We start from the raw sequence: 23836 nt of genomic DNA, 5'->3' as shown, positions 1-23836 counted from the left end.
CGGCTCAGCCCGCCGGCCTCCCCCCCGGCAGGGGGCGCCAGCGCGGAGGCTGCGCCAGGCGCAGCCAGCGGGGCCTGCCCCGCGCGGCCGGGAGGCGGCGGGCGCTGCGATTGGCGGGGCGGGTCACGTGGGGCGGGGGCTGCGGCCGCCACAGTAAACATGGAGTCGATCTTCCACGAGCGGGTGAGTGAGGGAGCCAGGGAGGGTCGGGGAGGGGGGGTCCTGCCGTCCGCTCCGCTGCCCGCCCGCCTTGGGCACAGCGCCGTCCGTTGTGGCGGTCCGGGCCGCCGAGACGGAGAAGGCGCGCGAGCTCTCTCTGAGGAGCTGCTGGGGCGGAGGCTCGGCCTTCCTTCCCCGCGCTGACCGCCGGACAGCCCCCGGAGCCCCCGGGGTGCGCTCGGCCTTTGTCGGGCTGGGCCGCGCTGCCCCTCCCTGGCATCCCTCCAGCCTTAGGCAGTGCCTTGTCCTCTGCCTCGGAGGAGAGCCGGGGCCCTCGCTCGATGATGCCTGTGTCTATGGCCCGTCCCAGCTGGACGCTGCCCAGCCCTACAGGGAAAGGAGAGTCAGGGCTGAGCCTCAGCGTCCCCTTTGGCATGGGGATTGTGTTCTGGGGACTGCGGAAGCAACTCGCAAGTGTGGGGCGGTGTAGGCTGCAGCTGCTTGTGTTTCTTGAGAGAGAGCTCGCGTGGCTGAGGAATGAGTATGAGGATATGCAGCGGTAGGAAGGGCTGTCCCTGTGCTCTCAGACCCATCTCGTCACCGAGCCCGGCTTGGCTGTGGTGTAATGAGCAGGGAGTGGGAGAGCCATAAAGAAATCGTAGTTCATATAGTGTGCTTCTGTGTGCCGGACAGTATTTCCTGTTTTGGAGGACAAATGCTTCTGCGAACTGCTGTGATTTATCCAGGTTCCCAAATATGACCTATTTCTGTTTTAATGCTGGTCAGATAACAATTGGATTTTTTCTTCTTGCACTTTCCCAGTGTCTCTCCATCTTTATTGTGTTCGTCTTAATTCTAGTTCTTTTACTTTGTTTTGATGTGTAGGATTGACTTCCTTAAGAAGTCAAGTCAGATAGCTGTGTATCTTTCTTTGAAAAGCTGCTGTTCTGAAATCCGTAAGAAATGGAAAGTTTTCTTGTTGGTTAGGTTTGGGTTGCAAAATTTGGCAAGTGTTGTGGTGTTAAGTAGCTGCTGGTCAGAGGGTGAGTGTTGGATTTCAGCCATGCTGGCCTCTGCTTCAGTGACCTTCAGTCTGGCTTTGAAAACAGTTTAACGAAATGTACTCTTTTCTTACATGGCCTAGCCTTTGACAGTATGAATTTTTATTGCTAAGTTGCTTTCTAGTTTAATAACAAATCTTCTGAAATTGAAGTGACAAAGCATAGTACATACAGAGTTTCAAGGTGATGGTATCTTGTAGTTCCTACTCATTCTAGGGAAGGGTGAGTAAACAGTTCTCTCATGTGAAACATACCTAAGTTAGTAACGTAGTTAAAGTGCACCGGAATGTGTTTTACGTTGGAGCACCAAGTATTTTTATTTGCTGTTATTTTAGGGAAAATCTAACTGAATTATTGTCCTTTTTTCTTATGGGATATTTTTCACCCCCAAAAAGTGTTGCATGTTCCTGAGTCGGCACGGCCCAGTTGTTTTGATAAAAAGACACGAGAAACTTGGTATTTATTAAGAAAATTTAACAAAACAATGTGGCATTTTTAGAGAGAAATGACAGTTGCAGAAAGCAAGATTTAAGTATGGGGCTTCAGGAATCCCAATCTTAGAATTTTGTCCTTGATAAGATACAAGTAGTTGAAAACACTGAAAGCAGGGCAGCATTTTATGTCAGGAGAGGTGTCAATAAGGGGATTTCAGGTTATGGAAAAGAAGCGATGTTCTCTGTACAAAACAATGGAAGCTCGTGTCAGTTAAATACTGTAGGACCTGGTTTTTGCATTTGGTGAATAATGTGTATAACTTTTAGATATGAAAATTAAGGCTTATTGCTTTCAGATAATACTGTACAAATACAGAAAGGTTCTTTTAGTGAAATTAAGATGTAAGCATGTAATGCAACTGATTTTCAAAGTAAAATTGTATTTTACTATCTCTCTGTTTGTAAACCAGTTTTATATAATTCTAGTGGGGAAGCCTGTGTTTATTGAGCGGATTCTTCTGTTACAGTTTTGTCATATGACCAGCAGCAGGAATGTGGTCCTAGAGGGACAGAAGCTGGTGTTTAGTCTTGTATTTCTTGTTGCAGGAAGGGCATGAGCTGGAGGAGGTTTCTGGATTCCATTGAAGCTTGTCTGTACAGCCAGTGTAGCTTTAATAACTCATTGCTCAGCTGAGTGATGAAGCCATAGGAAGATTCTGGAGTAAAGGGAACTTTTGAGGCTTCAGCTGTAAGGGGGATCATGGGAAGGTCCTACATATGATCTGTATGATGCTTTTCTGGAATTTTAAAGAATATACCTCAAAGGCATAGTCTTGTATTCTTAGTTTCTGTGGGTCAGGCTTGAGAAAGGGGTGAAAAAGAAAAGCAGGATTTTAAAACTGATGTTACTTGTCTTGCACCTGGATTTTCAGATATTTGTAGAAAAAGGTTGCTTTTCATGGATACTGCTTTGGTTGGTTTACATTGTGTTTTTGTTTTTCTTAACAAGAAAGTATTTTATCTCACATATGAAAATGATGGAGCCTGTCATGCATTCATTCAGATCAGAGATTTTTTAAAATTTGTACTACAAAATCATGACTGACATTAGCCTTTTATAATTTGTGCTGATATTTTAAAAATGCTACATCATAGCTCTATTATCTGTAAGGTGCTGAGTGCACAACAAAGTATCTGAAGTGTTTTTTATTTAAAGGGTCTATAAATAAAAAAAATTATTTTTTAATATGCTGAAATTATAATTTTTTTCTTGTTTCCCCATCATTGTTTTCAAAATTTTCAAGCTAGTGGTAAGACCCTATTTTATCTACTTCCTATCTGTAAATTTCATGTGAAAAATGAGCTTTTCTGTTCCTCCAGCTCCTAATCACTTTCTTGACAATAATATGAAGAGCAGATTACCAATAGTCTACTCTGGAAGGAGAGAAAAGTTAAAAAATAGTGAGCTTGTCCGTTATAGATAATGTTTGTTACTAGGAAGTAGAGATCTAAACTGTTTGATTTTTCAAGCATTGATATTTTTGAAGAGGATAGAATCCTTTGTTCTGATGGTTGCAGGGTCTCTGTGTGATTTGTTGGGTCATATGGGTTGCCAGTATTTATGGTGTTTTCAAAAACAATTTTTACATTAAATATATTTCTCTTGAGGAAATAAGGTAGGATGCATGTTGGGTTTTTTCCCCTCAAGTTGATGGGAGAGCTTGCAGTAATGTAATGTAATAGATTGAAAGAATATATGGTATTTTGCCTGAATGGGGAGGGCAGGAAGTTTGCCAGAATGAAACAGTTGAGTCATTTTTCAGAGTGTGTATAACCTGGGTTTTTTTCTTCATTTTCTTTTTCCCATTGGTATTTATTTCCCTTCCATTATTAGCAAGAAGGCTCATTGTGTGCTCAACATTGTCTGAATAATTTGCTGCAAGGGGAATACTTTAGTCCTGTTGAGTTATCCTCTATTGCACAGCAATTGGATGAGGAAGAAAGGATGAGAATGGCAGAGGGAGGAGTATCTAGTGAAGAATACAGGACTTTTTTACAGGTAAAATTATCTTTATTTGAGGTTGCTTGATATTGCCTGAAATGTTATATTGTGTGGCACAGACCTGTTATTCTTGCATTGCTAGACAAGGTTAATTTTCTAGTGCTAAAGCTTTTTAAATTTATAGGCCTTTTCATTAATGTATCTTGGATGTGACATTTTCAAGTGTTACTAGTACAGCTTTACAATAATTGTACAAAAAGCTACATTACCTTCATCTTATGAGTAGGAAGATCAGTCATGATGAGGAGGATCAGTAATTTGCCATTTGTTTTTGTAGCCAGTGTCAGTTAGGAACAGAAATTCCTGTCTGTCTGCCCTTTAAGTACTGAACATCTCTAAAGGTTTGAATTTTAAATTAATGTGCCTATTTGAGGCATTGTAATCAGCTTTACAGACAAAGACATAAGTCATTGCTTTAAGAATCTGCAGTTACATTTATTTTCAAAACTCAATTATTTTTGACCTTTTATGCTTATACCATTTTTCCCTTTTCTCCCTCTCAACTTCACATTGAGCAGCAGCCTTCTGTAAATATGGATGATAGTGGATTCTTCTCAATTCAAGTAAGCACAGCTCTCTTCTGACACCATTTTCTATTTATGCAATATATGTTCTCTTATATCATTTAAATAGCATTGAGCTTTTCCATCTAGTTGCAAGTTCATGGGCTTAATGGGATTAAGTGCTGGACTTCCAAATGTTCAGAGTGTTTTCCATTAAGAACAGTGACTTGCAGTTCTTCAGTTCATGGGCCCTCAAACACATCAGAGAAACATGGATTCAGGAGCTGTGAAATGATGCCTGCTGGCAATAAGCTTGACTTCTAAGCTGTTTCTTGTGGGCACTTCAGGTGTAGACCTTGACTCCCACAGGCTGTAGAAGAAGAAGAAGCAGAATTCAGATAGCTTTCTCAAAGTATAGACAGAAAGACCTTGGCAATGGTTACAGTGTTACCACAGTGATCTGCAGATTTTCTTGGGTGTTTTTGCTTTTTTTAAGGCCATAGGGGAAAAGTAATCAATAATAAATACATAGACCAGAAAAAAAACAAAAAAAGGTTTGAACACCAAATTGGGGCTTTTGCCTAGATTAGAACTCTAGACATCTTTGGCTGTCTCCCAAGCTTTCAGTGGTTCTTGCCAGACTCCTTAAGAGCCTCTCTTCCTCATGGACGACTGGTCTGCTTTTCTTTCTAATAAGAAACCATTAACGGTTTGGCTTTCCTGCTATCTTTGGGCTGCTTCAGTAGCTGAAAAAAAAAGTTTCCTCATTCTACTTTTTTGTCTTATCATTGCTTTGTCATTTGAGGCACAGTTGGCTTGCTGGAAGGAATTTGAAATGTTAACTTAGAAGCTCTTAACAGTATTATTTTGTGTAGCTTTAGGAAGTTATTGTAAAAGAGTTGGTGCTCAGCTCAATAAACTGACTGATCCTGTGATAATCCAGTGGATAAAAAATCTCCAGCAGTTACTGTGAAGAAAGATTGAGATTATATGTGGTGGGGGGAAGTAGGGCAGAGCAGTGCACTGCAAGTAGATGACAATTTATGAAGTCTCTGTGGTAGGTGAAATTACAGCTTTGTTTAGCAGAGTAAGCTCATTAACAGAGATGAGTTAAATCCTGGTTTTGTTACTTTTCCTTAGATAAGTTATGAGTTTTATGCTTGCGTATAGATTCATGACCATTGCTTTTTGAGTAATGTGATTCCCAGGTTTCCTGGCAATGTTTTGAAATGTAGGTATTATGAAAACAGTATAATTGTTTAGTGTAGCTAAAGCTAAGATGGTTGTATTGCTTGAACTTAGATTTGAACTAGTCTGACTTATGAAAAGTATTCTTTTTTGACAGGTTATAAGCAATGCCTTGAAAGTGTGGGGTTTAGAACTAATCCTCTTCAACAGCCCAGAGTACCAGAGACTTGGGATCGATCCTATGTAAGACTTTTTCGCACCCTGTTTTTACTTTACAGAAAAAATGCCCTTAATCTATGTTTTAAATCTTTCTTTAAAATTGCTGCTTTATGGTCTGTTGCATTTTAGTGTTTGTATTACCCCCTGGCTTTGATTTATTTTTTTTTATTTTTATTTTTTCCTTTTTGGGGGTGCATGAGAACGTCTGTCCTTTGTGCCTTCATATTTTAGTATCTGTAGAATCACAGGTATATTGAGATTTCAGTGATGTTGACAGTTTCCTGAATGTTATAAAGCAGTATGAGTATTCTGTAATGTAACAACAATAGTTGTAGTACTGAAATTTTATTATGTAAGTTCAAATTAGTGATAGCAAAGATCTTAAACATTATTATGTACTCTGATTTTAGAGTATTTAATTTTATTTATACCTTTTGTTTTTCTTTTTACAGAAATGAAAAATCATTTATTTGTAATTATAAGGAACACTGGTTTACAGTTCGAAAGTTAGGAAAACAGGTGACACTGTCTTTTTTTATTTTAAATTTGGCTTCAGAAATGGGTGTGGAAAGGTGATTGCAAGTAGATTGTGCTTCCCTTTTGCAAGCTTTTGCTGCAGTTTGTTTTAATAGTATCCCATATTAAAAAAAGGGTAAATGTTTGTTTTATCGCAAAAATGCCAGGTGGGTCATTGTAAATGTTAGCCTGGGAAAAGACAGTAGAATCAATTCCCTAGTGTCCTCAGGGAGCTGAAGCTCTGGGAGGGTCTTATATGACTTCTTAAGCTGTTTTATTTTTCCCTCCTTCATGAAATACTGAAGAAAAATTGTACTTGACAGGGTGGGGGAATCCTGGAAAATTATTAAGATCCCTACAGAATTCAAAAACTTGTTTTAATGCAATAAGATATTGGCATTGTAAAATAATTTTGTTTATTTAAATGAGCAGTAGATACAAGGAAAAGTTCAACGTTTTGATGGACAATAATGTATACTCAAAGGAGTATCCAGTAGAATGAGGTTTGGGGAAATAGAACTTTGTACTATTATAGAAAACTTTGAAACAATTGTATTCTAAGCAGGAAATAGTTACTAAAGGTAAGGAATGGCCATATTAGTATATGGTACATATGTACCAACTCAGTTCATATCCATGTCCCTTACCACCAATTCAGTGTTTTATTTCAGTAGCCAGTCATTTTTCTGGATCTTCATAAGCTTTTATACAACATGAACTGATTCGGTGTTTAATTTTTACAGGGCTTTTTTTCATGGGAAACAGCTTTTAGAGTCTGTAATAGTGGGACAGGAGTCTGTTTGTCCATTTAGTTCATTTTTGCAAGTTCTGGCTATTTATGTTGTCATCCAGATTTAAAAAAAAAAAAAAGAAAAATTACCTGTGAGTGAGAAAACTAATCTCTGCTGTTCTGCTTTAGTTTAAATTTATGGCTAATGTTTACAGGCATTTTTTGTTTATTTGATATCAAAGAGGCTGGATGTTATCTTAAAATTATTGAAATGTGCCTTATTCTACAATGCAACCATGTTGGGTTCTAACAGTGTTTTATGAGACAGTGTTCTAACCCAAGACATCCTAAGCTGGAGGGAGGATGCCTTTTTAATTTTTTACGTGGCTTGTAACCACATGAAGACAATACCAGGTGTCTGTTATCTAGAGGGTAGTGAGGAAAATTCGACAAAATAGGTTGACTTAGATTTATTTGACCTGCTTCTCCTCTGTTACAGTTAAAGCAAAATCAGTTTAATGGAACTTTCTCCTCCATAATGTCTTCTAAAAGTTACTGTAGTCTGTCCATCAAATTTTTTACAAAACTTTTTATTCATTACTCTTCTACACTGTTGGTCTGCTTACCCTTTCCTAGTGGCAAAGAGTGTTTTTGGAAGATTAAGTGATTGCATGACACGGCGGTGGGCAGTCATTTACATTATTGTATGGGCCTGGCTGCAAACATGTGGGTGCATAATGTGAAAGTGTGGGTAGATAGATCAGTGCATTTCTGTGAGAATGGAGATAGAATTTTCCTTCCACTAGCTAAAATGGTGCTTTCTGGTTAAAACTGCATAATACTGAATGAGTAGGTCTAAAAAAAAAGTTCCTTAGCTTCATTGGAATCTATATGGGAGTTTAAAGATAGAATATTTTGTTTCACATTGAATATATTTTCTTTCTAGAAGTTTTATGTAAGTATAATACTGTTTCTGTTTAGAAGTGTTATAAATTACTAGTTAGGGTCTTTGGGGAACTAGAAATGAGTTGTGTATGTCTATAGGAAGAGTTCCCTGTTGTAATATAGTGCTGTACTCTCAGAATATTAAATTTGAGTAAATTTTTATTAATTTTGAAGTTTAAAAATTATCTGCAGGAAGGGTAAACACTAGTTTTCAGTATCACCAGCTATTAAAGGTGTAATGTTCAATGAAAGTATTTAGTGGAAATAATTGAGTGTCTGTTTCCTGTATCTAATAATTTCTTAACACATATCATTAACTGATGAAGGATTTCTTACTGCATTAGTCTCAGGTTTAAAACTAGGATTAAGCAGAATTTTAGAATGATGTCTGAAATAAATCAAAATACAGTGGTTAAGGATTATCTGTGTTAACATGTTTCCCTGCTACCAGTATTCAGTAATAGGAGAGAGCATGCAGTAATTTCCACACTTCAGATGTCCTATTAGATTATTTGAAGGATAACCTTTAGCAGTATAGGTATTATGCTCAAAAAAACTCTTATTTGATAATTTATTTTACTAAATTTATTCAGATATTCCATAATAAAAAATTACCACAATGTACAAGAATGGATTACTGAGTAATCTTCATGCTAATTTGTTCTCTCAACCTTTTTTTTTTCCTTAATTACAGTGGTTTAACTTGAACTCTCTCTTGATGGGTCCAGAACTAATTTCAGATACATATCTTGCACTTTTCTTGGCTCAATTACAACAGGAAGGTAATAGTAACTTGTAGATGTTAAATCTCATTAATTAAAAGTAGGTAATAATCATTATTTCTTAGAATTTATGTATTCAGTTAACTATTCATAGTTTTATGATTGAAATAGTGAAATAACCCAAGTCCTTATAATGGAAGGTAGAGTCTTACCTCTTATATTGCACATGATTGTATTCCATATAGTGTACATTTTAGAGTGTTTATATCTGCACTTTAATGGTGTAGACTTACGGTTTCTTTTTCTCAGGTTATTCCATATTTGTAGTAAAAGGTGACCTGCCAGACTGTGAGGCTGATCAGCTGCTGCAGATGATTCGGGTACAGCAGATGCAGCGACCAAAACTGATTGGAGAAGAGGCAGCACAGTCAAGAGATCAGAGGTAAGGTAAATAAAGATTTTGTTTCAATGATGTTCAGTATGATTGGTTTGCAATTTGGAAGTAATAACAAGTATATTTAGTTCAATGTTTACTGCCATTGCACCCAGTAAAAGCAAGTTGATAGACAACATACAGATGTATTTTTAGTGGGTAAAAGCTGTCTTGATAACGATTGAGTCTTTCCATGTGCATAAGCTTATTATAGTGCAGATTTTTGACTTAGGGAGGAAAATGGTTTAGCGAGTCTAATGAACTATTGTTAATAGTCATTGTTCTATAATTAAGACTGGTCTGTGCATTTTATCATAAGTAGAAAAGAATGAGAAACTGATCTTTGAATTCCACATCATATAAATCATACAGCATTCCCTTTCGGAATAATTTCACTGTAATGTTGTGGTGCTGCTCATTTTTGATGCATTCTGCTAATATAAAACATCCTTGAAAGCGTATAAAGTCAGCACTTTATGTGCTTCTGTAATGTTTTAATTGAATTTTCATAGTGAACAAATTGCATACCGATAAAAAGGCTTTAGACTTCTCAGAGGAATTAATTATTTTTTCCCCTTTGTTAAATTGATGGAATAATTAGCAGTAACATGGAAAGTGTTACATAGGTTCTGTTGTTTTGGAGTGGCCTTCAAGGCCTGCTGAGAGAGAAGGAGACCATATGCACTCTCTTCTTCTTGTGTAACTGTTTGAATAGCAGTAGGTTTGAAGAACATGTCATGCCTTTTTGTGGGTTTATCATTTTCTGACAATTTACTAACAGCTTCTTGTCAACATGTGCATTGCTTTAGAGGATAGTGTGTGGCAGTTATGTGTTCAAGTCCCTCTGCAGTTGCTTGCAGCCCTTTTGTGCTTTTTCATTTTTCAGGAAAATGCTTGTTAACACAACAGACTTTTACAACGAGAATGTTTTTCCCAAAGTTAAACCTAGCTTTATACTGGCAGAACATACTAATTTAAACCTCATGATAAAATCTAATATAATCTCTATCTGAATTTTGCTAAGAATGTATGAATTTCACAGGCTACCCAGAAGTGATGTGGACCAGGCAATAGAAGTTAACCATCCGTTTGATGGAACAGGCATGTTAGACGAAGATGAAGAGAATTTTCAGAGAGCCCTGGCTCTAAGTAGGCAGGAAATTGATATGGAGGATGAAGAAGCTGATCTTCGCAGAGCCATTCAGCTCAGCATGCAAGGTGCAGTGCTCATATAAATTTCTTACAGTGCTTTAAGCACCTCCTGGAATCAATTTCTCAGGCACTTTTTCCAGCATGTGTCAATATCTCTGGAAAGACTGGTGTGAGGCATGGAAGGACAATCCAGGATTGCCTGTAGCTGCTGATCTCTATCCTGCTTTTTTAAAAGTTGCATTGATTCTTAGGAAGGAAGAACAAATTGGCAAAGGGTGGCAGGAGGAAAGGGAAACAGTCCTTAGGTGATGAGAGAGAATATCAAGCGAAATTACTTTAGGTGCTTAGTTATCCAAAAAGTATTTTTTCTTCTCAAGTTTGAAAACATTTTTTAAGTTAGTAAATGAAATATAACTTCATTTTACTATAATTAGTAAATTAGTAGGATTAATTACATAAAATTATATAATTATATTTATAATTATGTAAATTATAATTAGTAGGCTATGGCATGTTCTGCTTTTAGGTAGCCGTCAAAGTGAGCTCTCAGGCTCGTTACCACAGAATGTTCCTCAGTCGTCTCACAGCAGTCAGACTCACTCCCTTTCTTCAGAAGAACTGCGAAGGAGAAGACAAGCATATTTTGAAAAGTAAAGTAGCTGATAGAAAACTGCATGTGGAAGTGCATGTTGTATTTGTCAGTGCTTTTGGGATGTGGATGGATTTCTTACTGAGGTCCAGCTCAACTTTTCTGTCTTAACATGATTTCCTAACAGTACCTGAATTTCACTATTCTCAGGTGGTTCCTACAAAGAAACCTCTAGTAAGAGAGTGTTCGTTAATAACGCAGTAGTCTTGCTACTGTTAAAAGTCTTGTGAAGAAAGAAAAGAAAACATACATTATAGAAGTATTTTAAATGAAATCCTGTAAATTTCTGCAACTACCTTCCCAACAAAAAGTATTATTTCTCTAAGACTTTGCTTTGGGTAATGATGCTTCTCACGTGCATCACACAAAAGCATTGTACATATTTTATGTTACTGTTCTGGTGAACCTTCTTAATAGATAGAGTTATTGTAGCTTTTCCTTATCTCTGTCTTATAGCAATAGAGGAAATAAAGACCAGGGAGAAATGCTATGGATGGGAGGAGTTAGATAAGAATGGAGAACTTCTGAATCCTGGGAAAATAGTCTTGTGGCTTGGAGTAGAATACTGGGAAGATAGGTATCTGAAGGTTAGCAGGGTGGAATGAGGAAAGAGATTTTGGGCACAGGGGTGATATTGTACCAAACAGCTTCTACTTTTGACTCCCTGCCTTCCTTACAATGAAATGAACTTGATTCAGGCCTCATGCTGATGTTAATCTTATTCTCTTATAAATGTATGACACTTTCAGACAGCAACAACAGCTACAGCAGCAAGATCAGACCCCAAACCTACAGGACAAAGCAACTCTTAGCTCAAGCCCTCCAGAACCTGGCACAGGTATTGTTTTTTAACCTTACATCCAACACAGAAACGTGCCTTTTTCATCTTTGTGTTGTTTCTTAATTTTCCTTGTCTGTCTATTTAGTCACTTCAGCATCCATTCTGATTGTGTACTACAGCCATTATATTGGGAGTGGAGGAAAGGATCACTTTCCTGAAAAGCCTGTTTCCCTTTGAATGTCAATATCCTATTTCTAAGTGAAGAATGTTGCTATTACCCCAACAGTTTGTTTTCTAAATTACTTTTAAAGTTGTATGACAACTTGGATTGGTATCTGACAAAATTACTGGAACCAGTTTTCAGAAGAACGTGTGTAGACCTTATCAGTGTTAGGTATTGGTGATCCAAAATTAGTGTGTATTGTTACAAAGTGACTGTTGTTGGTGAAATGCTATTTGCAAAATGTTCAGTGATTTTAAAAACAAAACCAGTTTTGTCAGTGGGGTACAAAAATGTGGGTGTGGACGAAAGGAACAACAAAATCATTTAACTATGATTAAGAACTGTGAATTTATTGCAGCTTGTATTGCATGTATTGTCTTTAGGTGGTGATATGAGCGAAGAAGACATGCTTCAAGCAGCCATGAATATGTCTCTGGAGTCTGTTAGAAACCACTTGAATTCGGAAGAGGAGAAATAACATCATTTTATTCCCTTTTATTGTCAAAACGCTAAGTCACCATTAAAATTCTACTGTGTGAATGTTGCACAAGCAGGGTTCATTTCAGAGTTCTGGAAGTAGGAATGAAAGGGGGGCTGCTGAAGGTCAGTTTAGAGGATCTGCAAATACAAAAATGATTGCACTAATTTAGAGAACTGTAGCACTCCTACTACAAAACATCTGCTCATAGGAGTAATGGTGTTAAAATTACTGGAACTTTTCATGCAAAGTTAGACAAGGGTAGCAGCTGTAACTTAAAAAAGTAAAGCATTTAAAGCTTGCATTAAAAAAGCAAGTTTAAATTGTTTTGAAGAGTTCTGTAGAAGATTCAAATGGTGCTGAAAACAGCATCAAATTATTTTCTTCAGTACTAATGGAAAAACAGATACAAATAATAAGTTACGTTCATAAATTCTTTTTAATAGATCACTCTAAAGTGGGGAGAGTAATTAAATTCCATTAATCTTAAATTATTTTGTAATTCTTTATTATGAATGACTTAATGTCAACTTTTTGATCCTGCTGTCTACTTTTGAAATTATCCATTCTGCAGGAGAAACAAGGAAGAATCCATAAATTTCATACTTTTCAATTCAAGTCAAAATTTTCAGTGTATTGTTGACTATAATGTTATTCCCGAGTCTTTCAGTGATTTCTGACTTTATAATAATTTTTGGTTTTACCTTCAATTCCAATTGTAAAATTTTAGGCCCATGTTTAATGTACTGTCTTTTAGCAGATAACTTGCCTTATTTGGCTTGGAGTTTTGTTTTCTTGTTTTGCTTTTAATTATTGTTTTCTTATGTTCTTTCTTGTTAAAGCCACTGTCTTTTTACTTCAAAAGCAGCATATACTCAATTGGGTTGAACAGGTTTTATTTTCTACCTCTTCCAGAGTCTTTTCCTCTTCAAGCTCAACCCTTCATTATGGCTTTTCAGTATGAAAGAGCTGTAACTGAGTCTAGGAGAAGGTAGGAGGGGATTTAGGTGCCATAAAGTCAGTGCCACACGCATAAGGTGCATTCCTGCAATCTGAAATGACCCCTGTGCAAGTAGCTCTTTTAAGAATGAGTATTTATGCCTGTGTGGATGTTCTTTCTGAAATGCTTTTTGAGTGTCTGTCAGAATGTTGCAGTTTTTTCAGGAATGGCCTTTATTCACGCACCTTACAATTTTTTATCATGTTGTTTCTGATCCTGAGAAAAATTGGGAAGCAAAGTTTGTGAGATAGCTTATGTTATTGGTTGTAAGACATTTGCTTTGATATCTAGGATGAATGTGTAACAGGGTGACCAAACCTGACTTTGAACTTCAGTGCAACAAAAGAGAGATGTTTCATTTTCCTAAATGGTGCTTGAAATACAAATTCTGTTTACATATAAATTATATGGAAATATGTTGTAGATAGAGTATATAAGCTGTAGTCCAGTTAAAGCATTAACAGTTAGCACAGGCATTCTAAGAATCTTTCAAAGATAACCCAAAATTTCTTTATCAAATTATTCTAAAGTTATATCTTTGCACAATAGTAACATTTAATTCAAATTAGTAGGAAATTAATGGTAGCTAGGTGGAAATACACATTCAGCATCAAGTAGTACTGTACATGAAAGGGCTTTTACCTCTCAGTAAAGATTTGTCTACAGCAATGGTTTCCTGATAGCTTAGGATATTACACATAATTGGGCTAAATTCTGTTTTTCTTATCCATGTGCTGGATTTTCACCAGTGTCAACCGGAACCACTGTTATGTGTTACACAATATTGATTTTGACATGAAACAGCACTACTTTCTAAAAACTAATTTTTGTCTTTTTAAAATAATACTGTCATACATATTGTAGTTATTTGTAATGTCTCAAATTAATATAGCTGAACAATGACTTTAAAAGTCCATGTGTGCGTATGCCATTTTGAAATGCTGTATTTTTCAGGGTGTGATTTTCTGCTTTCAGTTTGAAATTTCTATGAAACTGAAAGCATGAAAAGTGTCTAAAGCACTGATTTTATTTTTTTTTACTCATCTGTCAATTAAATACAGCTTAATTTTCCTTTTTTGGTTGTGCCATAAACTAATTCTAAAATAAGACTCATTTTTATAAATAGGTATAGACTGGCAATCTGATGCCAGTACTTGGAACTCAGACCTTTTATCCTCCTCTATTATAAAAACATACTAAAATTATTATTTCTGTAGCTCTAGCAGCCTTATATTAAAAAAAAAACCCAGACAACTTAGCCCCTTGAATCTCACTGACTGTAAGCCATGCCAACTACATGATTTTATAATCACTAAAACATGGAGGTTTGCCTTTGAACTTTCATGTCACGTCATCAGTCACTTCATCACCCAAGTATTTTAATATGGAAGGAATATAAAATGTCAGTGCCTGAAAGGTGCAGCTGAGTCAGTGCACAGGGCCAACCATTTCCCTCTCTGTGGGGAAATGCTGTCACTCAACAACTACCAGTTTGATTTTTAAAGAAATGTCAAGCAGAATGAGGTAGGCATGTCCATCTTGACAAGCAGTTACAAGAGCAATTTAAGCTACATCTGTTAATTCATGTAATTTTGTCACTAAAGAAGACCTGCAAGAAACCAACCCTTAATCCAGCCCAGTCCACCACTAAATGTAATGTTCCTAAGCACCACAACTACACCTCTTTTTAAAGAGCTGCAGGGAGGAGACTCAACCACTTGCCTGGGCAGCCTGTTCCAATGGTGGATGACCCTTCCAGAGAAGAAATACTTCCTGATACCAAACCTGAACCTCCCCTGGTACAAACTGAAGGCTGACACACACCACACTACAACCTTCTTTCAGGACTTGTAGGGAGTGACAGGGTCTCTATTTGAACTGTACCCAAGGAAAAGACTCGTACTAATTGCTGACAGTACGTATTTTATAACCCCGGTCTCAAGTTCAAAATGTCTGGACCTGCCAAGAAGCTGTCAATAAAACACTGCTGTCATTTTTTGGTGTGCATTCTTTCAATGATAAATAGTCTAAGTGCAGTTCAACTATGCTTCTAATTTACTAATTTTGGGTGTACTTCCAGTGTTATCTACCCTGTCACACAGAAGGGTTGGGCTTTGTCCCATGTTACAGCTTTAGGCCAAAGTTCATTGTTGAGCAGTGGATGTTGATTTTTTTATTTTTTTTTTTTTTTAATTTTATTATTATTGTTAAAAAGTTACATTTGAGGGAATTTCAGACTTCATTAATTCAACAGATTCTTACTATTTTCCAGTGAATGCTCCATGTGACAAATTATGGTTTTCTTCCAGTAGAAATCAAAGGGGCAGGGGAAATGAGTGATACAATAAATATCAAAATTGCATCTCTAAGTATGATACTGCAAACTGCTTTCTTGGTCTTGGTGAGGGCAGGAGGAACAAGAGTTGTAATGCAGTCATCCTTTTATGCATTCTTGTTAGGCACAGCAAGTATAAATATTAGCTGTTTAAATGCTTATATTTTTCTAGACCTGAAACTAGTATGATACAATACTGTCTTTCTTTAACATTTGTGCTTGTTGTGCCCTTCAAAGAACTGAAATAAATTTAAGTGTAATTTTCAGCTAAGGTACTCTTCTTACTTGTCATACTTTACTACTTTGCAGACTACTTGAAAACAACCAATATAAATTTAAATCTATGACGTGTTCTAATGTTGGACTATTGCTTCTATTACACACTTACAGAATGGTGGGGGTGCAGGTGTCTAGTAGACAAATATTATAATTTGCAAGCTGCTTAGTCTTATTACAAAAATGACAGGCTTAAAAATGAACATGTTACAGTTCTAAAATGTGAAAATCTCTAGTGTTAAATATTGGCTCAAATAATGATGAAAACCTAAAAATGGTGGCCTTTGTACTGAAAAATACAATATAGGGGAACAGGATCAGAGAATTAGAATTCAGACTTAAAAAGAAGTTGTATTTTGCAATTTGTGTTATCAGCACATCACTTTTGAAGGAACTGAAATAAGAATCCAAGGAAAAGAAAAACTGATGTGGAAACTTTTTTTAAGGGCTTAGATAGAAAATTATGTTGTTCACTTGGTAAGCCATTACTGTCTTGCATAGAGCAAACTTAAGTCTGGGCAAATATTGATAATTATTCACAAATCATTACCAAAAAAAAGGAAAATAAGTCCAACATGTAATAAATACATACCTATTCCATAGACACAATCACTTGTTCAAGTGAGAATAATACTTAATGCATTCAAACTGGTGGGGTCCAAATATTTAGTTCTTCAGTTTAGAGGTGGTAGCTTTGTCTTGTATTCAGGTTTTCATCTTAAAAGCATGAGCTCTTCTGCAATAATTTTTTTTAATCATCATACACACATCTTGCCTTATTTGTATTTCAGAGATGGAGGAAATGCTGGAGTATTTAACCTGCTATAGTCAGCTCCTTCCCCAGTTACAGTTCTCCAGACAGTTAGTACATGTGACTTTTCAACTGCTTTCACCAAATCAAAATGTTTATACATTATTTTGTTTGTCAAAAAAATAATTATAACTACATTTTTATTTTAATCTTTCCTTATCCTCAGTACTGCCACTGGGTGAATTCAGGAGGGGACTTGTAAGAGTTTGGAAAAAGGTATGTAATGTTCAAATGCCACTGTGCAAAAGCAAAATGAAAAAAAAAAAAAAAGAAAATATAAAAATCTTGATCTTGTCTTTAAAGCATTTAAGCTTTTGATAAAATTTTATTTTTTGCTACATGAAACCCCCTGTGTAGAAGTCAGTGTAGAGTTAGGATTTTGTAAGGGAATAATTTTTCATCTCTTGCCTAATGGTTGTGTATTTTAAAAATTATTTTCAGTAAGATTTTTTGTCAAGACTGTTTTCATATCACATCTTTGGCTCTGGATTCCTGTATAATTTTTGCCTATTTTGTGTATATAAAGCATAGAATAATGAAAAGATTTAAAAAGGGAAAAATTAAATGCTTTGTCATTGTTTTGACTGGAAAATGGCAACACTGTTCAATATTTTGAAAATGGTCTCCAAATAGGCATGAATATATATGGTTGTATTTGATATCACTTTTTTAAATAAATATGATTATAGCTTCTAATGTTTCTCTCTTAAGTATTTGCATATGTGCTTTCCCTTATGTGCAGATTGGGCACAGAATCATCAAACATTGAAATCTCATCCCTCCTATCAGTGGGCTTTGCACCAGAGGTGTGTAGAGACACAGCAGTGGGATAGTTTTCTGTTGCTGACATTTCATCATCTCTGATGTCTTTTCATCTGTTGATACTCCAAAAGTTGCTTAAAGACACTCCTGTTAAGAAAGGAAGTTGGTGCCAATTATGTTACATCTTTAAATATGGTATGCTAATTTTTAAAGTAAGGTACAGTTTCCTGCTTTGCTGCCAGAATACTCATTCTTTTTGTGACACAATACATTGCTCTTGTAGCTTAGTCAATACAGAGTATACTGGATGGCACAGAGTGCCCCTAATTAACAATGGATGAAGTCAGTCAGCTAAAAGGTTACTTGCAATGCTAAAGAGTTTCTAGTTTTGCAAGAGTAGTAAATAAAAAGAGCAGTACAAAAAGTTTTCTATGCTGCTTTATTGACTATATGCCTTATTTGGCATTGTAAAATTAACCACCACATTTTTATCATCCCTTAATATTTTATATGTGTGCAGGACATCCATGATCTTAGTTGAAAAAATGCCAAGACAATTTCCCATAAAATTTATTTAGCCAGACACTAAATGGCACATCTTTACTGTCATGAGGACCCATACAGGTTTTGTTAAACCAATGAAAAGGGGTCTTTTGATCATTGTAAACTTTTCATCTCCATTAAACTCAGTATTGCAAATTAGTAAATCTGATAAAGGTACATGTCTGCATTCCATGCTGTCACAGCACTTGTACTTTCCTACAATACTGATGCTTTTTTTTTTTTAGCCAGAAATGGATTTGAAGTGGGGTATGATTGGTTTTATTGTGGATAATCATAAGGGTGACAAGTGTACCATTAAATTAATATACTGGTAAAATCAGTTATCAACCTGATAGAAAAAATTGTTCAGTGAAGACGAGGGAAAACAATTTTTGTTAGAGAACTAAAGAACTTTTAACTTCTAAATTCCTGGACCACATACCATGCTCAGCCTTAGAGCTGCCTGTGACAGAGGCTATTCAAGCTAAAAGGTAATACATTATTGCAGGCCAGCCATGAACCCTTCACCAAGACTCTGCAAGATCCTGTTTGGGAAGCAACAAGCAGGTTGTTCCATGTCTGTCTGGTAATGTTTGCCCACTTACAACTCTAGAACCTGTGTTTTTACCTGCTGCATTCCCAGACTTCTAAGAAATCTAAGATTCCACCTACTCTTCTCAGCTTCATTTTGCTGTTGATGTGATGCTTTAATTATGCATCTTTTTATGTAGCTATCAATTTGAAATAGTTAAAGAGCCAGCTGCCCTGTATTTTATTTCCAGTATCTGCATTTTTTTATAACAGTGTCATTCTGACTGGTACAAAACTTCATTTTCTGTAACTCCTTGTAGTCCCAAGTTAAAATACCTCACTTTATCAGAAAACAAAGGGAATTTTGAATTGGAGCAGTTTTGGGGTTCTGGCTGGAAATACAACCGAGACTCACAGAATGGGTCAGGTTGGAAGGGACCACAGTGGATCATCTGGTCCAACCTCCGTGCTCAAGTAGGGTGATCCCAGTATTCAGATGATTCCTGAGTATCTCCAGGGAGGGCCACTCCACAGCCTCTCTAGGCAATCTGTTCCAGCGTGCAGTCACTACACAGAGTAGTTTTTCCTGATATTCAGGTGGATCTTGTGTCCTGACCGTTGCAGAAACCTTGTCCCACTGCTGGGCACCAGCGGGAAGAGCCCGGACCCAGCCTCTTGGCACCTCTCCTTGAGATTCTGATAGACATAGATTAGGTCCCCTCAGTCACCTCTTCCCCATCCAAACGTACATCCTACATGTACTCCACAGCAGCCGGGGCTTCAAGATCTTGTGTGGTTTTTGAGAACACATTTTCAAACAATAATCGTGTCTAATCTCGTGCACAGCACACTGTTTTGCTAGTGGCACAGGTCCATCCCGACGGGCGAGCTCCCCACAATCACACGGGGCTCCACGCCGCCCTCCGCGCCCCGCCTGCTGCTCCGCCACCATCCCGGCATCCTCTGCTTCCGCCCACACGCCACATCCGCCTCCCAGGCGGCGCTCTAGCCCGAGCGGCCGCGCTCTATGGTGTTTGGGAGGGGTGTCATGGCGGCCGTTGAGGTGGCAGCGGCCGGAGCCGCCGGGAGGAGTCGCTGAGCCAGGACGGGACAAGACAAGCCGGGAGGAGCGGCTGAGCCGGAGGAGCCGGGAGGATGCGCGAGGCTTTGGCGGAGGAGTCGCCGAGGCCGGTGTGCTGAGCCCGCAGCAGGAGCCGCCGAGCCCGGTGTGCTGAGCCCGCAGCAGGAGCCGCGACCCGCTGTAGCGAGAAGGGAGGCGGAGGCGGCCCCTTGGCCCGCGGGAACAGGCTGCTGCGGCCTCCCGGCAGGGCCGAGCGAGGCCCGGCGCCCTCCGAACCGCGATGGCGTCGTGGCTGGGCGGGCTGGGCTCGGGGCTGGGCCAGTCCCTGGGGCAGGTGGGCGACAGCCTGTCGTCGCTCACCGGGCAGATCTCTAGTTTCACCAAGGACATCCTTCTGGAAGGCGCGGAGGAAGTGGGCGGTAAGGGGGCTCGGGACGGGCTTGGTTCCGCGAGGGAGCTCTTCCTCCGGCCGCCGGTCCCCTCCGGACCGACGGCGGCGGGGCCTGCTGCTGGCGGCTTGGTGCCTTTCGCGAATGCTGCTGGCTTTGCTGCTTTTGTTTTTGTGTTTGTTCCGCTCTTGTGATCTCAGGGTCTGGGGAATACACAAATACATTTCCAGGTTCTAATAGCAGGTGTGAACATGTTTTAGGCTTATTGTTCAGAGGTTTATGAATTCCGCCAAGTGTTATGTTGCTCTGGAATGACAGCACTCAACACTCTTTTTCCTCTCTGTTTGCTTAGTTTATCTAAACCCTCAGTTAATTAGCTGCTTTTACACCGGTTCCATAAAACTGTAGAGTTGTCGTACAGAGGTTGTTTTGCCACTGGTGTGATCTAAGTCTGACGTGTCACACAGGCGAAGGTTCAGTGTTTGTCACTGTTTTGTTTATATTTCAGTTCTGCCCAGAGAAACCTGTCGAGTTCTACAATTACCCTACAGCCAAGTAGGAGAACATGGGCCTTGCTTTATAAGGATTAGAGGCTAGAACGATTTATCTTTAAAACAGAAAGTTAGAACATAAAAAAACCAGAGACATCAGAGTAAGATATTCTATAAACCAATAGCAAATCTATTCTATAGATAATATATATAATATACAGTATATAATATTTTTCTCAAATTTTTAATAATTACTTTTGCTTACAAATTTTTGAAAAAAACTTTAGTAAAGTAGTTGTATAATGTGGTAATAAGTATCAGTAGATTAATATCCCTTGTATTGTTTACCATCTTGTAACTATAAATTATTTTAAAATTTAGATGTCTTAAAAAGTTTTAAGAATAGAAACCACAAAGAACAGCTAAGACTTCTGAATAGTCATCTTAAATGTGAAATTAAGCAATGCTACTTTGTTTATAATCTCTCATGTATGAAGCATTGTGAAAGAATATTATAGAAATATAAGTTGTATAGACCTTGTTAGCAAGCTGATATAATGGGTTTCATATGGATGGACTTTTTGGTGCACAGGTAAAATGCTCAGAAGAGAGAAATTCTGACAATTGTGAATTTTTATTTTTTTTTTTCACTTTTCTGAGAGACTTACTTAGAAATGTTTTAAATTTCAAAATCCGTAGTAGTTTTGTTTGGGGAGTTATTTTATGTGCCTGAGCTGTGCAGTCTTCTAGGGTGTTTGTTTTGTTTTTTTTAAAGATAAATTGTGAACTCACACATTTGGGGATGAGTTTGTGCAAGAGAGATGTATTGATGTTTAGTAGTTACTTCCAGGTGTACTTCACTGCTGGGTACTGCTGTGAGCAGCCTTAGTTTCCTAAAAATTTCACAGCAGAACATTTGCATGGGTGACTAGACTCCAGGGTGTAAAAAATCTAGTGACTTCCAAGTATTCTTCTGTAAAGACCTTAAAATACTGTGTGGCCTAAACAACACTTTTCATGTACTTCCTTACAGTTTGTGTTTTTTCAATTTGCTAATTGGTAAAAGTTTCCTAGGTTTTCATATTATCCCTTAAATTCAGTGTTTTGACTCCCATCAGTTGTTCCTGGATTATGGACTTGTACATCTTCCATTTCACAGTTTTCATGTGTAGATTGTTGCCTCTGCAGTGCTTGAGCTGTCTCAGTTTTAAACAGCACCTGGAAAATTAAGAAATACAGTATTTACTTGGAAATTGTACTTATTTCAAATTGTGAAGTATTGTCAAGGTTTCTTTTTAGTCAGTTCTGGATGATTTCTCATTGCTAAAAGGAAATGTGGTGTTTCTGTCTGTTAAGTGTGGGGCATAGGAGAAATAAACTCATAGGCAATTTGAGGACAATTGATCATCAAAATGTATCTGGAATTACATTTTCTGTTGGATAAACTGTGATGGTAGATATATCACCTTTTTAGAGACAATGAGTCATGGGGTTGATGTTTTGTTATATGGGTTTTGTTGAGTGTGGGTGGTTTGGTTTTTTTTATTTTGAAAATTCAGTCACTGTTATGCATATTCAATAGAATTAATACTTGTTTTGAAACCTCTCGTGGCATTACAGAGAAACACACAGCTCAGGTCAGGAGCAAGTCTGAAATGAGAAACAGATTCAGGGCCACAAAATAGTCAAGTAAAACATTTTTATCTCCCTTACTTTAAAGCTTAAATTCATCCTAATCTGTTAGGGTTTTGATTTGATTTAAAGTCTAAATATGAGTGAACTAAATTAGATGCAGAAAGACTGCCTGAAAAATAATTTTTACAGTGTTCTGATAAAACCAGCTTTTGTTATTTACCTAGGAACGAACATTAAAGCAGTCTGAAGTAAGATAAGTATTAATAACTGGTCTTTCAACAGATTGAATGGATTGTAATTAAAATGAAAATTTTCACTTTCTTTCAGATGCAGCGACAGAACTGCATATGTCCAATTCTAGACTCAGAGAAATAGAAAGTATTAATGCAGCACAAAAGTTTGAAGTAAGAAATTTCAGATCACTATTGTAATTTAAAGCAATGCATAGAATTTTTACTTTTTTTTGTATAAAGTTGAAATATTGCACTGAAGTTGTTTGTCCCTGGGAAAATCTGGAAATAAGGGTAACAGTGGTGTTAGAGTGTGACTTTGGTTTTGTGCCAAACTGCCATCAGAGTTAGGGACACACATGTTCATTGGTGTCTTCTTTTGCTAACTGTGACTGTTCCTGCCCTGTCAGGTGGACTTGGACTGCAGCAGTAGGCTTGGGTCTAAAAAGAGTGGGCATTTCCCCTGCTTCTGTTCTCTTTCTGTTGTCCTGCTGTTTGGTCATTCTGACATAGGCTGCTCGTGCTCCTCCAAAACCACTTACAAATCTCACGTACCCTCATGGAAAGTGACTTTCTGCACTCTCATAAAGGACTTGTTGGTCTTGTGACTTTATTTATGTCTCTAAATAAGGAACTTTCATGTATGCCTTCAGGCCTCAAGAGCATTGTGAAGTTAAGATACTATTTTGGGGAATAACTGTTCCTTCTTGTCCTCTTTCTAGTTTCTTGCCATCTGCTCTTGGCTGAGGTCAGAGAGAAAACACTGGATATTAACTGCAATTTGTGCTTTGTGGCTGTTCTTAAATTCTTCCTGTGGATCTTGCTAAGCTGTAATTCAGCCCTGAGGTTTTTAATTCTTGGTATTGATCTCTGGTCATCAAGAACAGTTTTATGAAAATGAGCTGAAGTCCATGCCATATAAAAATGGAAAGCTTGGACATGATCATGATTTTGGGCCCACACGTTGCTGTTACTGTGTTTTGAATGAAATAACATGAGACATTTGTACAGTTTAACTGCTTTGCTGTCCAGTAGCTTTGGGTTTTTCTGATTCTTTAAGAACTGTTCTGAGTTTATCAACATTCATTTCTCATTTTTGCTAGAATGACAGACTGAAAAAAGTCTGTAGTGACTTAGAAGAAAAGCATGAAGCTGCAGAGCTGCAAATAAAGCAGTTGTCTATTGAGTACCGGAATCAGCTTCAACAGAAAGAGGTAGGACACAGAAAATTTCTCAGTGAGTATATCCAATAAACTTATCTGTTGTGCTGTTTAATGCCTTTGTTATGGTGTCTGTTCTCTTCCAGTGAAAATGCTGGTCACAGCTATGGTCTCTTGGTTTGTTAAAGTAGACTAAGACATATTTCATTGAATCATGTAATGTAAGCCAAGCTGCTAGGAGATAGTTGAAACAAGAGAAAATGCTCTGGGAGTGTTGTGCAGCTGTCAGAATTTCTGTTGTTTCTGGGATCAGTGTGAGAACACTGAGAGACACTCC

The 23836-nt window shown here is 37.7% G+C and overlaps 2 protein-coding genes across 3 annotated transcripts in view; both read left to right on the top strand.

Moving 5' to 3' along the window:
* The first annotated feature begins 35 nt into the window (after positions 1–35).
* ATXN3 (ataxin 3) lies at positions 36–15248 on the top strand. Of its 2 annotated transcripts, XM_086893066.1 has the most exons (11): positions 36–183; positions 3549–3713; positions 4235–4279; positions 5565–5650; positions 6079–6145; positions 8512–8599; positions 8849–8981; positions 10015–10190; positions 10651–10774; positions 11523–11611; positions 12161–15248. In XM_086893066.1, exons 1-11 carry the CDS (start codon positions 160–162, stop codon positions 12253–12255), a joined length of 1092 nt encoding a protein of 363 aa, XP_086749192.1. In that variant the 5' UTR covers positions 36–159; the 3' UTR covers positions 12256–15248. The 2 variants fall into 2 exon arrangements, with proteins under 2 accessions (XP_086749192.1, XP_086749191.1); XM_086893065.1 differs by lacking the exon at positions 4235–4279 and having other exon boundaries at positions 46–183.
* Positions 15249–18219: 2971 nt separating this feature from the next.
* Positions 18220–23836, top strand: part of TRIP11 (thyroid hormone receptor interactor 11) — a 29406-nt gene continuing 23789 nt past the window's right edge. Inside the window, exons 1-3 of the mRNA XM_023927687.2 lie at positions 18220–20013; positions 22437–22513; positions 23443–23553. Coding sequence (XP_023783455.2) covers positions 19875–20013; positions 22437–22513; positions 23443–23553 — 327 coding nt within the window. The 5' untranslated portion in view covers positions 18220–19874. The remainder of the gene's footprint in view (positions 20014–22436; positions 22514–23442; positions 23554–23836) is intronic.

This window comes from Cyanistes caeruleus, chromosome 6 (assembly GCF_971803275.1).
Source record: "Cyanistes caeruleus chromosome 6, bCyaCae1.hap1.1, whole genome shotgun sequence".
Taxonomy (NCBI): domain Eukaryota; kingdom Metazoa; phylum Chordata; class Aves; order Passeriformes; family Paridae; genus Cyanistes; species Cyanistes caeruleus.
The sequence above is the reverse complement of the archived record's forward strand: the minus strand, read 5'-3'. Positions and strand labels throughout refer to the sequence as shown.

What these genes read in the sequence shown, in the direction of transcription:
- ATXN3 (XM_086893066.1), top strand. Translation starts at nt 160, where the DNA reads ATGGAGTCGATCTTCCACGAGCGG. An exon ending in GTGGATTCTTCTCAATTCAA is followed by an intron (nt 4,280 to 5,564) that starts GTAAGCACAGCT and finishes CTTTTTTGACAG; the next exon opens with GTTATAAGCAATGCCTTGAA. An exon ending in GGCTCAATTACAACAGGAAG is followed by an intron (nt 8,600 to 8,848) that starts GTAATAGTAACT and finishes TCTTTTTCTCAG; the next exon opens with GTTATTCCATATTTGTAGTA.